The 13,229-nt window shown below is 42.0% G+C and overlaps 1 protein-coding gene across 6 annotated transcripts in view; it reads right to left on the bottom strand.

The window, feature by feature from the left end:
* Nucleotides 1–13,229, bottom strand: part of ttll5 (tubulin tyrosine ligase-like family, member 5) — a 449,168-nt gene that overhangs the window by 208,336 nt on the left and 227,603 nt on the right. For all 6 annotated transcript variants that reach the window (XM_073039478.1, XM_073039482.1, XM_073039483.1 and 3 more), the window contains 4 exons: nt 11,873–12,036; nt 5,770–6,088; nt 5,534–5,654; nt 4,223–4,369 (listed from right to left, as the gene is read on the bottom strand). In XM_073039478.1, the coding sequence (XP_072895579.1) occupies nt 4,223–4,369; nt 5,534–5,654; nt 5,770–6,088; nt 11,873–12,036 (751 nt within the window). The remainder of the gene's footprint in view (nt 1–4,222; nt 4,370–5,533; nt 5,655–5,769; nt 6,089–11,872; nt 12,037–13,229) is intronic.

The raw sequence follows: 13,229 nt of genomic DNA, 5'->3' as shown, positions 1-13,229 counted from the left end.
AGGTCATTAAGAGAGTAAAGATGAACTATGAAAGGAAGCTAGCAAATAATATCAAAGAGGATACTAAAAGTTTTTTCAAGTCTATAAAGAGTAAAAGACAGGTGAGAGTAGATATAGAACCGATAGAAAATGATGCTGGAGAAATTGTAATGGAAGATAAGGAGATGGCGGAGGAACTGAACGAGTATTTTGCATCAGTCTTCACTGAGGAAGATATCAGCAATATACCGGATATTCAAGGGTGTCAGGGAAGAGAAATTACGACAGAGAAAGTACTCAGGAAGTCTAAGGGTAGATAAATCTCCTGACCAGATGGAATGCACCCTCGTGTTCTGAAGGAAGTAGCAGTGGAGATTGCGGAGGCATTAGCAATGATCTTTCAAAAGTCGATAGATTCTGGCCTGGTTCCGGAGGATTGGAAGATTGCAAATGTCACTCCGCTATTTAAGAAGGGGGCAAGGAAGCAAAAAGGAAATTATAGACCTGTTAGCTTGACATTGGTGGTTGGGAAGTTGTTGGAGTCGACTGTCAAGGAAGAGGTTATGGAGTACCTGGAGGCGTATGACAAAATAAGCAGAACTCAGCATGGTTTCCTTAAAGGAAAATCCTGCCTGACAAACCCAGTGCAATTTTTTGAGAAATTACAAGTAGGCTAGACAAGGAAGATGCAGTGGATGTAGCGTATTTGGATTTTCAGAAGGCCTTTGACAAGGTGCCACACATGAGGCTGCTAAACAAGATAAGAGCCCATGGAATTACGGTAAAGTTACATACGTGGATAGAGTGTTGGCTGACTGGCAGGAAACAGAGAGTGGGAATAAAGGGATCCCATTCTGGTTGGCTGCTGGTTACCAGTGGTGTTGCACAGGGGTCCGTGTTGGAGCTGCTTCTTTTTATGTTGTATATCAACAATTTGGATTATGGAATAGATAGCTTTGTGGCTAAGTTTGCTGATGATACAAAGATAGGTGGAGGGGCCGGTAGTGCTGAGGAAACAGAGAGTCTACTGTTATGCCCGCAGCCCCCTCCTTTGTGAGAATCGCAAGGGCACTAGTGGGTTGGGTCAGAGGACCCAGGAAATGGGAGAGAGACGTGCAGGATGCCTCGTTCCCCGGCGATGCAAAATAACGCGACATTGGCCATTGTCTCTTGGAGACACATTTGTGGATTGGGAACTATGCTACGTGCAAGCCCTTTGGCAAAGTGGGCTGGTTGAGAGAGAGATTGCATCACCCCCAACCTGATTGACATCTACTACCCTGCGAGTCAAGATAAAAGAGGGGCTGTAGAGACGGCCCCTCAGACGCACCAGAAGAAACGCTAGCGATCCCGGAATAGCGGGAAGCCATTTGAAGGAAGCCACGTGCGCTCGGTTCCCTTGCCTGGGACCCGGTGGCTGGTACCACGAACGACGATTTTTGAACTAATAACGAGGAACCCACTCCCCCGACTCAACAGATCGGCCTCATAAAAGACACGGGCAAGTTTAAGACTGTCTCTCTCTACAACCCAAAAGAGCTGCATCTTTAATGACAATTGACTTTTATTTCTTCATCGGACAATACAGTAACCCCTAGACAAACGATAGAGTTATTTCTTATTGATGATTATGATTATACCCACGCTTTTAGATTGAGTCTTGACGACATATATTATCTGAATGTTTGTATTAATCTTATTTTTGTGCCCCTTTATAAATAAAAACTTTTAAAAATAGTACCATCAGACTTCAACGGACCTCTCTATCTTTGCTGGTAAGTGACCCAGTTACGGGGTACGTAACACTACAGAGAGACTTAGATAGATTGGGGGAATGGGCAAAGAAGTGGCAAATGAATTACAAAGTCGGAAAGTGTACAGTCATTCACTTTGGTAGAAGAAATAAACGGGCAGACTATTACTTAAATGGGGAGAGAATTCAAAGTTCTGAGATGCAACGGGACTTGGGAGTCCTCGTGCAGGATACCCTTAAGGTTGATCTCCATTGAGTTGGTGGTGAAGAAGGCGAATGCAATGTTGGCATTCATTTCTAGAGGAATGGAGTATAGGAGCAGGGATGTGATGTTGAGGCTCTATAAGGCACTTGTAAGACCTCACTTGGAATACTGTGTGCAGTTTTGGGCTCCTTATTTAAGAAAGGATGTGCTGACATTGGAGAAGGTTCAGAGAAGATTCACTAGAATGATTCCAGGAATGAGAGGGTTAACATATCAGGAATGTTTGACCACTCTTGGACTGTACTCCTTGGAGTTTAGAAGAATGAGGGGGGACCTCACAGAAATATTTCGAATGCTGAAAGGCATGGACAGAGTGGATGTGGCAAAGTTGTTTCTCATGGTGGGGGAGTCTAGTACGAGAGGACATGACTTGAGGATTGCAGGGCGCCCATTCAGAACAGAGATGCGAAAAAAAAATTTTAGCCAGAGGGTGGTGAATCTATGGAATTTGTTGGCATGGGCAGCAGTGGAGGCCAAGGCATTGGGTGTATTTAAGGCAGAGATTGATAGGTATCTGAGTAGTCAGGGCATCAAAGGTTATGGTGAGAAGGCGGGGGAATGGGAATAAAGGGGAGATTGGATCAGCTCATGATGAAATGGCGGAGCAGACTCGATGGGCCAAATGGCCAACTTCTGCTCTTTTGTCTTATGGTCTTGATTAGTTAGGGACTGAGTTCAAGAGCTGCAGTGTAATGTTGAAGCCCTATAAAGCCATGATTAGACCACAAATGGAGTACTGTATTCAGTTCTGGTCGCCTCATGTGGAGGATACTGAGGAGGTTTACCAGGATGCTGTCTGGATTAGAGAGCATGTCTGATGAGGATAGGTTGAGCAAGCTACAGCTTTTCTCTTTGAAGCAAAGGAGAAACAGAGGTGATTTGACAGAGGTGTCAAGATAATAAGAGCCATAGATCAAGATGATAGTCAAAGGCGTTTTCCCAGGGTGGAAGTGGCTAATATGAGGGGCATAATTTGAAGCTGAATGGAGGAAAGTATAGTGGAAGATTTCAGAGGTAAGTTTTTTTTTACACAGAGAATGGTGAGTTCGTGGAACACCCTGCTAGCATGGTGATAGAGGTAGATACTTTAGTGGCAATTAGGGAATTCTTAGACAGGTACATAGATGAGAAAGAATGGAGGGCTCTGTTGGAAGGAGGGGTTAGATTGGTCCTACAGTAGAGTAAAAGGTTGGCACAACATCGTGGGGCCAAGGGCCTGTAATGTGCTGAAGTATCCTATGTGCCATGTACAGTGGATTCCAGTCAATTGGGCCATCAATTAGTCAGGGCAGCCACTTATTTGGGACAACTCTTTAAAAAAAAATCAAGAAAATAGCCAGGACACTATATCGCTTAATTGGGAGTGGAGACTGTTGCTGAACAGTTTCTAACTAGCGTTAGTCACGTGCATTTGCTCAGCCATTAGATACTATATTGTGAGTGATGCTACATTAAAGTGAACAGTTTTTAAAGCATGTCAGTTACGTATGTTTCTGTTCAAAAAGCAGTAATCTTTGTCACATAGTTGCCAAGAAATAAGCAGGAAGACAATTCGGAACTGTTTTGTTCATTGAAGTTTCAAGTATCGAGACTTGGAGATGCCAGTAATGGCTAGGAGTGAAAATGAAACAATTTTACAACTTCAACAAATTAGGAACTATGAAGAATTTGAAAGTAATGACAATCATCTTGAATTTTACAATGACAATGAGAATTTGGAGGCTGTAACCTTCAAAGCATTGTATAAAGGCACTCTTATCTGGACTAGTTGCTTATGCTGATTTTTTCATTTACAGACAATCAAAAAAATAGCAGGAAACACTTGACGAATTCCTCCAACGATAAATATTAGGAACTAATACACAGATTTAAAGTACTCTAGTAATATTGGTAGTGTTCAAATTAGTTTTGAACTTCATTTAAGTGCCGAACTTTTTACTCAAATTAAAAGATAGTTTGTATTTTTATACCCTCTTAAATTTTTAACTTTGATAATAAATGTACTTTGAACTATATTTCCAAAAAACTTTGGCTAATTGGGGCAGTTGTTTACTTGGGCTAAAATGTACCGGTCTCGATGTGTCACAAGTAATAGGAATCCACGGCATTTTATCCAATCTTGGAGCAGTTTTCAGAACAATCATTAAATTTGCCTTCAACCCTTCACCATAATGCAGCCTGATTTTGTGGCTGTGATTGCAAAGCTCTGGCCATATACCCCTTACCTTACTATAGCAATGGATAAAGAGCCCTAACTGCTGAGCCAGAATGCGTCTCCTTTCAGAAAGTGGGAGTTGACTGCTAGGTAGAGCCAACGGCACAGTTTGCTGGAAGTTGCTGGCTGCTCGCTTCAGGAATTTGATCACCAGCTCCTGCAAGAGAAACAGACAAGGGGCTGTCACTTGTAGTCAGGGATCAATGATAACATTCCAGATACCCCTAATCTGCCCACTGCCCTGGGGAATACTCGCCATCTTATCTCACTGTCAATATCAATTCTCCAAACACTGCTTCAGTTCTACCACTGCATCACTAACTTAAGGCTAACAGGGATCAGCAGAGAATATTGCTTGCATATTTTGTCACAGAATACCCTCAGCAACAGAGGAGATTGTTAAACAGACAGCAGTTATGGGGAGTAAAGCAGAAATAGCACAAAATGTGTCAGCAATAATTTGAAAATCCATTTCCACTAATGACAATATTTACTTGCTATCACATTGCCTAATCTAGCACTGCACCCTAGAGATCAGGTTCAACAATCCAGTCCTGTGTGTAGTGTTTAATTTGTTCAGGTGATGTGTACATCTCGAGCAAGATTAGCATTTAGTGCCCATCTCTAATTACTCCCAAAATGGGAAGTTATCTGACAGAACAATTCCAAGGAATCATCAATAGGACAGACAAACTGAAGTTGGCAGATTTCCTGCCCTATGAACCAGTTGCGTTTATATGACAATTAAGGTTCAATTCCCGCCACTGTCCGTAAGGAGTATGTACGTTCTTCCCTTGACCACATGGGTTTCCTCCAGGTGCTCCCACATTCCAAAGACATATTGGTTAGTGAGTTGCGGACATGCTACATTAGTGCCGGAATATGTGGTGACACTTGTGGGCTGCCCCCAGCACATCCTTGGACTGCGTAGGTCACTGACACAAATGATGCTTTTCAATATTTTGATGCACACATGACAAATAAAGCTAATCTTAAATCTTTTTTTCTTTAAAAATATCTAATAGTTTTATGGTCACCAAATATTTATAGTCTTTTTAATTCCACATTTTGTTTTTGAACATACATTGTCTAGCTGCTATGGTGGGATTTTAGCTCATGTATTTGGGATCAACAGTAGAAGTCGCTAGACAATCAGCCCAAATTTAATCACGGCATTGTAAGGATGAAGGAGTTCCACCACACACACAAAATGTTACCTACGGCTCAGGGTATGAAGTAAGGATGTGTTCCCCAGTTTCTTTGGTGGATTCCTGCTCACTAACCACAGTCTCTGTCAATAACCAGTATACTGTTCATTTACCATCTGCTCTTCGTCCTGGTCTGTATGCATGGTGATTTTATTTAGGCCACAGCACTCCCTCAGCAGGCGAAGCTGTACCCGGTGCAGGTAAGCAGCGAAGGCTAAGCGAGCCTGTACCTTGCTGTGGAAACAGGTGAGAGGACAGCATATCAGTAGTTTCAAATGCACCACCAGGTGTTCACATCTTGTTGTTGGACTGTTTTTAGGATAAATAAATTCGCATTAAAAGTACCAACCTTAGATTGCCCCCTTGCTGTAGAATCTCAAGAAGGTTGGCCCTGGCTTTATCCTTGCTTTGGTCCTCTTCGGTCTGTGTCCATGCCTGGCCACTGCTGAGTAATCGGTTGGTAACTATCTCCTGCCTCGGAGCTCTCTGCTGCTTTTCATCGTTGATTCTTTGTGACATCGGTGCCTTCTCCAAACCTTTTGGATTACGAACAAGTGAAGAAACTGCTGATTCACACTCTTCCTCCTCCTCCTCATCTTCATCCTCCTCCTCCCCAGCATCACACTCTGAGCCACATGATGAAGCAACTGGAACCACATGTGAAGATCCTTGGATTGCAGAAAATAATGGTAATTGGTTTATTACAGTCACGTGTACTGAGATTCAGTGAAAACTTGTTTATATGTCATCCAGATGTCATGCCGTACATAAGGTTCATCAGAGTTTGAGGAAATTTAGTAGGTCACCAAAGACTCTAGCAAATTACTACAAATGTAACATAGAGAGTATTCTGACTAGTTACATCACCGTCTAGTCTGGAGATGCCAATGTACAGGTTTAGAAAAAGCTGCAGAGGACTGTAGACTCAGCTAGCTCCATTATGGTCATTAGCACCCCCCCACGACTGAAGATGTCTTCAAAATGAGATGCCTCAGGAAAGCGGTATCCATCATGAAGGGCTGTCACCGTCTCAGACATGCCCTTTTCTCATTACTAAGGAGATTCAGGAACTTAAGACTCAACACTCAACTTTTTAGGAACAGTTTCTTCCCTTCTACCACCTGATTTCTGAATGGTCCATGAACTCATGAACACTACCTCACTATTTTGCTCTCGTTTAGCACTATTTATTTATTTTCATATATATCCCTATTATAACCTATAGTGATTTTATGTATGCATTGTACATAATGCATACATTGTACATAATGCCACAATACAACAAATTTCACGACATCTGTTGTGGTGTGCTGGGGCAATAGCATTAAAATGAGTAATCCCAACAGGCTCAATAAACTGATTAGAAAGGCTGGCTCTGTTATAGGAGTCAAAGTGGACACACTGTAGGCTGTGGTAGAAGAAAGGACCCTACAGCAAATCTTGGCAAATCTGGACTATGCTTCTCACCCTCTGCATACCACCTTGGCTGAACAGAGGAGCATTTTTAGTATAGACTAAGACAACTGCACTGCTCGAAAGTGCTATCTGAGGTCTTTCTTACCCTCAGCCATTAGATCCCCTCCTGTTAGACTGTTTGAGCAACTTATTTTTTATTTTTTATTACTTCTCTTCTAATATTTGTATATCTGTGCACTTGTAATGCTACTGTGACACTGTAATTTCCTTTGGAATCAATGAAGTATCTATCTATTAAACCTGATTCTGATTCTATAAAGGAAAAAGCAATTACAGAATACAGAGGACTAGAAAAAATACAAAAATGACATTCCTGTTTATGAAAAGGGAGAGAGGCAAAAGACAGTAAATTAGAGGCCGGTTAGTCTGACCTCAATGGTTGGTAAGAGTTCATTATTATGGATGACATTTTGGAATATCTGGAAGAGTGACATCAGCATGATTTCATTAAGGGGAGAAAACTGCCTCACTAATCTGTAGAATTCTTTAGTACTATAAAGTATGTAAAGGCTTGGGCTTCTGTCTCATCACAACCACCTGCAGCCCAGACCATTGTCTTCCATATCCCCTTAAACATTTCACCTTTTACCCTTATTCTGTAATTTTTAATTCTAGCTTCACCCAACTTCAGTAGAAAAAAGCCTGCATGTATAAGTTTATAAACCTCTATAAGATCTTCCCTCATCCTCCTACATTCCAGTGAATAAAGTCAAACTATTTAACCTTTCCTCATAACTTGGGTTCTCAATTCCCAGCAACATCCTTGTAAATTTTCTCTTTTATGAAATAACAAGCAGGTTAGACAAAGGAGGGCTTCAATTTTGTTAGCTCAAGATCATGACTGATCTGTGTTAGCTTCTCATTAGAAGTGGCCCAAGGCTACAAGCAATATTGCTTTATGGCTCTCTCTTCTTGTGTTTTAAGTAATTCCTTTTGTTCTTCCCAACTCAGGCTGGTTCAAACCAATTCAACCTGGTCACCCTAACACTGAGGCTACGTCCACACTATGCCGGATAAATCTGTAACCGAAGCTTCTTCTCTTCGTTTTTGCCCTCCGTCCACACTGAAGTGGCGTTTTCATCCCCCGAAACCGAAGCTTTTCAGAAACGCTTTCCAGGGTGGGTATTTTTGAAAACGCTTCTCGGGCAGATCAGTGTGGACAGGGTAACCGGAGAAATCTGAAAACGCTATCAGACAGCAGCGCGCTATTTCATTGTTTTCTTGAACGCAACCTAACAATTTCAGAACAGATGGCAACGAGACTGAAGCCAGAGGAGTTAGAAATGTACTCACCAAATACTTTGACCCATAACTTACTGAATAAATAAGTATACTCACTTTGCCCTGTTTTCTGTCCTTGCTCGTATGAAGGTGGTTTACCTATTTATGTAAGTACTTCTCTGACAATAGATGTGTAACAGCCTAATGTAACATTGTATGGAAATACAAAATAACACTGATGCAGACATGTTTTACACATTTAACAAGGTGCTTTATTAATGCAACAGAGTTAGTCAGTTTTTCAATGTTCGTCGTCAGCCGGGTCAATCTGTCCGTGAACTCCCTGTCGGTTGCCTTCGTACGCTCCAGTATTTTAGTTTTTACTTTTAAGTTCTCCTGTGCGAAAGCCAACAGCTGTCCGTTGTTCTAAGTTTTTCTAGTCTGTAACTACACAAACGCGCACTTTTACAGCGAGATTCGACACCAAACGTGTCGCTTGTTTTCGGTAGATGTGTCCTGCGCATGCCCAGTAGGAGGAGATTCACCCAAATCTCCGTTTCAATGTGGATAGAGATATTTTCAAAAACGCATAGTGTGGACACTTATTGTTTTTACGTGAAACCGGCGTTTTCAAAATTATCCTGTCTAGTGTGGATGTAGCCTCAGCCCAGACGACCAGATAACAGCCTGTTCCTTCTGCAAGCCTGCATTTTGCATAATAAAGAGCTTCCTATTGCAAAATGGTCGCAGGTTTGTCAGATCATCAACAGAAAACATTGCGTCCATGTTCAGTTGCTCTGATAAGGTTATCCATGAACCAGTTCACCAAACAGCTCACAAAATGGCAGCTGCAAGGACAGTCTCACAAAATGGCTTCCTCCATTCCTGCAACCACATTGCAAGGACAAGGACTTTTGCATTATCTGTTTCCACTGTCCTTGCCTCATTTTTGGTCACTGATCTGTAGATTTTAGTTCTATCCAGCCAACACTATTTTCTTTTGGGGACTGTTTTCTAACTGGAGAGAATATTCAGAAATCAGATGTACAAAGGGACTCAGGGGTTCGAGTGCACGATTCCCCAAAGATTATCTTCCAGGTTGAGTCAATTAGCACATAAGCATTCATTTCAAGAGGGTTAAAATATAAAAAAAGCAAGGATGTAATGCTGAGGTATTGGTCAGATGGCATGTGACCAATTTTGGGCAATCTAAAGAAAGATGTGTTGATCCTGGAGAAGGACCAAAGGAAGTTCACAAGCCACTTCTCGTCCTTCTTTGTTCCAAAGAGAAAAGCCCTAGTTTGCTCAACTTATCCTCATAGGACATGCTCTCAAATCCAGCCAGCATTCTGGTCAATCTCCTCTGCACTCTCTTTAAAGTTTCCACATCCTTCCTGTAACAAGACGAACACTACCGAACAAAATAGTCCGAGAATGGTCTAACCAAGGTCTTATAGAGCTACAATATTACCTAGCAGCTTTTGAACTCAGTATTTTGAACTCAGCTTTTGAAGACTAGCACACCATAAGCCTTCTTAACCACCTTATCAAATTGTGCAGCAACATTGTGAGATCTATGGATGTGAACCACAAACTGCCCTTGGCTCTCCACATAGCAAAGAATTTTGCCATTAACTTTGCACTCTGTTGTCAAGTTCAAAGCCTGTTTTCCTTATTCAACTGGACACCAATGAGACCCCAGACATTATAAAAATGTGCCTTGAGCCATTCCTTCCACCCTGAGATGACAGAAAGTTTCTCCACTTGAGTATTCTAGTTCTTCAAAACATCTTACCTCAGAGGCTGCAAATGTTCACTGACAACAATGTATTCAAGATCAGGATAAACCAATTTACGGACTTCAAAGAAATCAAAGCCTAAGAGGATAAGGCAGGAGGATGGATAAGAAACAAGACTATGGCAGCTTCATGGCAAGTGTAATGATTTACAGTGCCAGCTGTAAGACTGGGGTTCAATTCCAGCTATAAGGAGTTTGTATGTTCTCCTTGTGACTGCATATGTTACATCCAGGTGCTCTGGCTTCCTCACACATTCCAAAGACACAGTGGTTAAGATTAGCAATTTGTGGGCATGTTTTATTGGCATGTAGGCATGGGAACACATGCAGGCTGCCCCCAGCACACCCTCGCTGATTTGATTTGATGAATTGAAATAAATTGAAACAACTTTATTATTTACATCCTTCATATACATGAGGAGTAAAAATCTTAACATTACACCTCCATCTAAATGTGCAATGTGCAATTTACAGTAATTTATAATAAATATTATGTTCAACAGGACAGTCAATACAGAATAGAAATACAGTTGCATCAGCATGAATTAAGCAGGCTGTTGGCCTGGTGAAAGAAGCTGTCCCGGAGCCTGTTGGTCCTGGTTTTTATGCTGCGGTACCATTTCCCGGGTGGTAGCAGCTGGAACAGTTTGTGGTTGGAGTGACTTGGGTCCCCAACAATCCTTCAGGCCCTTTTTACACACTTGTCCTGGAAAATGTCCTAAGTAGTGGGAAATTCACATCTACAGATGTGCTAGGCTCTCTGCAGAGTCCTGTGATTGAGGGAAATGCAGTTCCCATACCAGGCAGTGATGCAGCCAGTCAGGATGCTCTCAGTTGTGCCCCTAAAGAAAGGATCTGGGGGCCCATACCAAACTTCTTCAACCGTTGTGCTCTTTTCACCACACAGTTGGTATGTACAGATCCCGTGAGATCCTCGGTGATGTGGATGCCAAGGAACTTAGTTGGTCACCCTCTCAACCCAAATTCATTGATATCAATAGAGGCTAATCTGTCTCCATTTCTCCTGTAGTCCATGACCAGCTCCTTTGATTTTGCAACATTGAGGAAGAGGTTGTTTTCTTCTCTGTAGGCTGCCTCATTATTATTTGAGATTAGGCCAATCAGCGCAGTGTCGTCAGCAAACTTGATTAGCAGATTGGTGCTGTGAGTGGCGACACAGTCATGGGTGTACAGAGAGTAAAAGCGGGGGCTTAATACACAACCCTGAGGGGCACCTGTGTTGGGGGTCAGAGGGGCAGAGGCGAGGGAGCCCACTCTTACCATCTGCCAGTGATCTGACAGGAAGTCCAGGATCCAGCTACACAAGCACAAAATGCTGGTAGAACGCAGCAGGTCAGGCAGCATCTATAGGAAGAAGTACAGATGACGTTTCGGGCCGAGACCCTTTGTCAGTCCTATTGAGGTGAGTGTGACAGGACACCAGTTGTTCAGACATGTTACCTTGGTCTTTTTAGGTACCAGAACACTGGTGGATGCTTCACTGTATGTTTTGATGTTTAGATGTACACATGACAAATAAAGTTTTTTTTCTTTAAAACCCATCTTGATCATGTTGAATAGCAATATTGCATGTTGGGGCTAAAGGCCAACTCTTGCTCCTGAATTTTTGTATTCTTGTTATTGCACTACTTTGTGCAATACCATGAATGTTTTCCATTGTGTATTTGTGTAGAAGCAAAATCAGTGCAGAAAAGTATGGTGTAATTTTATGTATAGTTATTGTATTGTATAAATTTGTATTCTGTTTGTTGTCTATACCTGAGTGCCTGTGATGCTGCTGTTTTCATTATACCTGTACCTCACTGTACTTGTGCACATAACAATAAACTCGATCAGACTAGAATGTTTAAGAGGCAGTACATTGCAGCAATTTGCTTGATGGAACTTATAGGAAGACAGACTGAGACTCGTTGGAATTTTTTATTGGAAGACTGACCTGGGTCTTTATCCTTGGACATTTGCAAAGTCACTCGGTATTGTTTCCGTCTCCTTGCCTCCAGGGAAAGAAGTTTCCTCTCATATTGCTGCAGATGCTTCTGACACTCCATCTGGAGAACCTCCTGTCTACGGTGGCTCTGGCTGCTTTGTGTCACGCCATTGCTGGAAAAGAATGGTGAAAGGGAACAACATTCACAGCTTGAAGAAATTCTGGTCATCTCATTATAGGAAGTTTGTGAAAGGGTGCAGAGAAGATTACCAGGATGTTGCCTGGATTAGAGAGCATGTTTTATGGGGATAAGTTAAAACTAGGGCTTTTCTCATTTTAGCAAAGGAGGAAGAGAGGTGACATCCTCTACATCTTATGACAAAGGTGTATAAAATGAAAAGAGGAATAGATAGAATGGATAGCTAGTGGCTTACTCCCAGGGTGTCAACAGTTAATATGAGATGGGCATAACTTTAAAGTGAGTGAAGGAAAGTATGGGGAGGGGTACCTAATAAAGAGGCACTAAATATATTCACAAAATGCACCATTTTACATCTGGATTCACTACTAACTTCCCCAGAGGTCTTGACCATTGAACTTCAGGCAAGCTGACATTTCATGGTGCTTCGTTCATCTTCTGGGATTCGCTCACAACAACTGAGGACTGGATTTGGCCCTTTGAGCTCATACACCACTCAGTAGAAAATCACGGCTAATCCTCTAACCCAATACCAGATTGCCATGCTCTTCCCAAATCCTCAATGCCTTGTGTGCCTGGAAATTTATTTTAAACCTACATATCCTCACCTCTGCCTTATACTATATCCTGAGATTGTGACTCCTCAGTCTACGGTTCAAGGAGATCCCCTCTCATTCTTCTGAACTCTAATGAAAGCAGGCTAATTTGACACCACTTCTCATTATATGATAGCCTGCCCACCCAGCAAACAGCTGGTGAGTCTTCCCTGTAGTATCTCCATGGCAAGGAGACTAAAAATCACACCTAATACTCAAGGCAATTTCTAATTGATCCTCCACTCAAAACCTTGTTCAATGAAGGCCAACGCACCATTTGCCTTCTTAATTGCTTGCTGCACCTGAATGCTTGTTTATGCACAGATGTAGAAAGTCAGCCCGTTTTTTAAATCATCACAATTTAAATAACAAGATTAGCTTTATCCGTCACATTTACATCAAAACATTTAAAGAGAGAGTGGTGGGTGCCTGGAATGCATTGCCAGTGAAGGTGGTAGAAGCAGATACAATATGATCTTTTAAGAGACTCTTAGATAGTTACATGGAGCTTTGAAAAATTGAGGGCTATGCGGTAGGGAAATTCTAGGCAGCTTCCAGAGTAGGTTACATG

The sequence above is a fragment of the Hemitrygon akajei genome, chromosome 3 (genome assembly GCF_048418815.1).
Source record: "Hemitrygon akajei chromosome 3, sHemAka1.3, whole genome shotgun sequence".
Classification (NCBI taxonomy): domain Eukaryota; kingdom Metazoa; phylum Chordata; class Chondrichthyes; order Myliobatiformes; family Dasyatidae; genus Hemitrygon; species Hemitrygon akajei.
The sequence above is the reverse complement of the archived record's forward strand: the minus strand, read 5'-3'. Positions and strand labels throughout refer to the sequence as shown.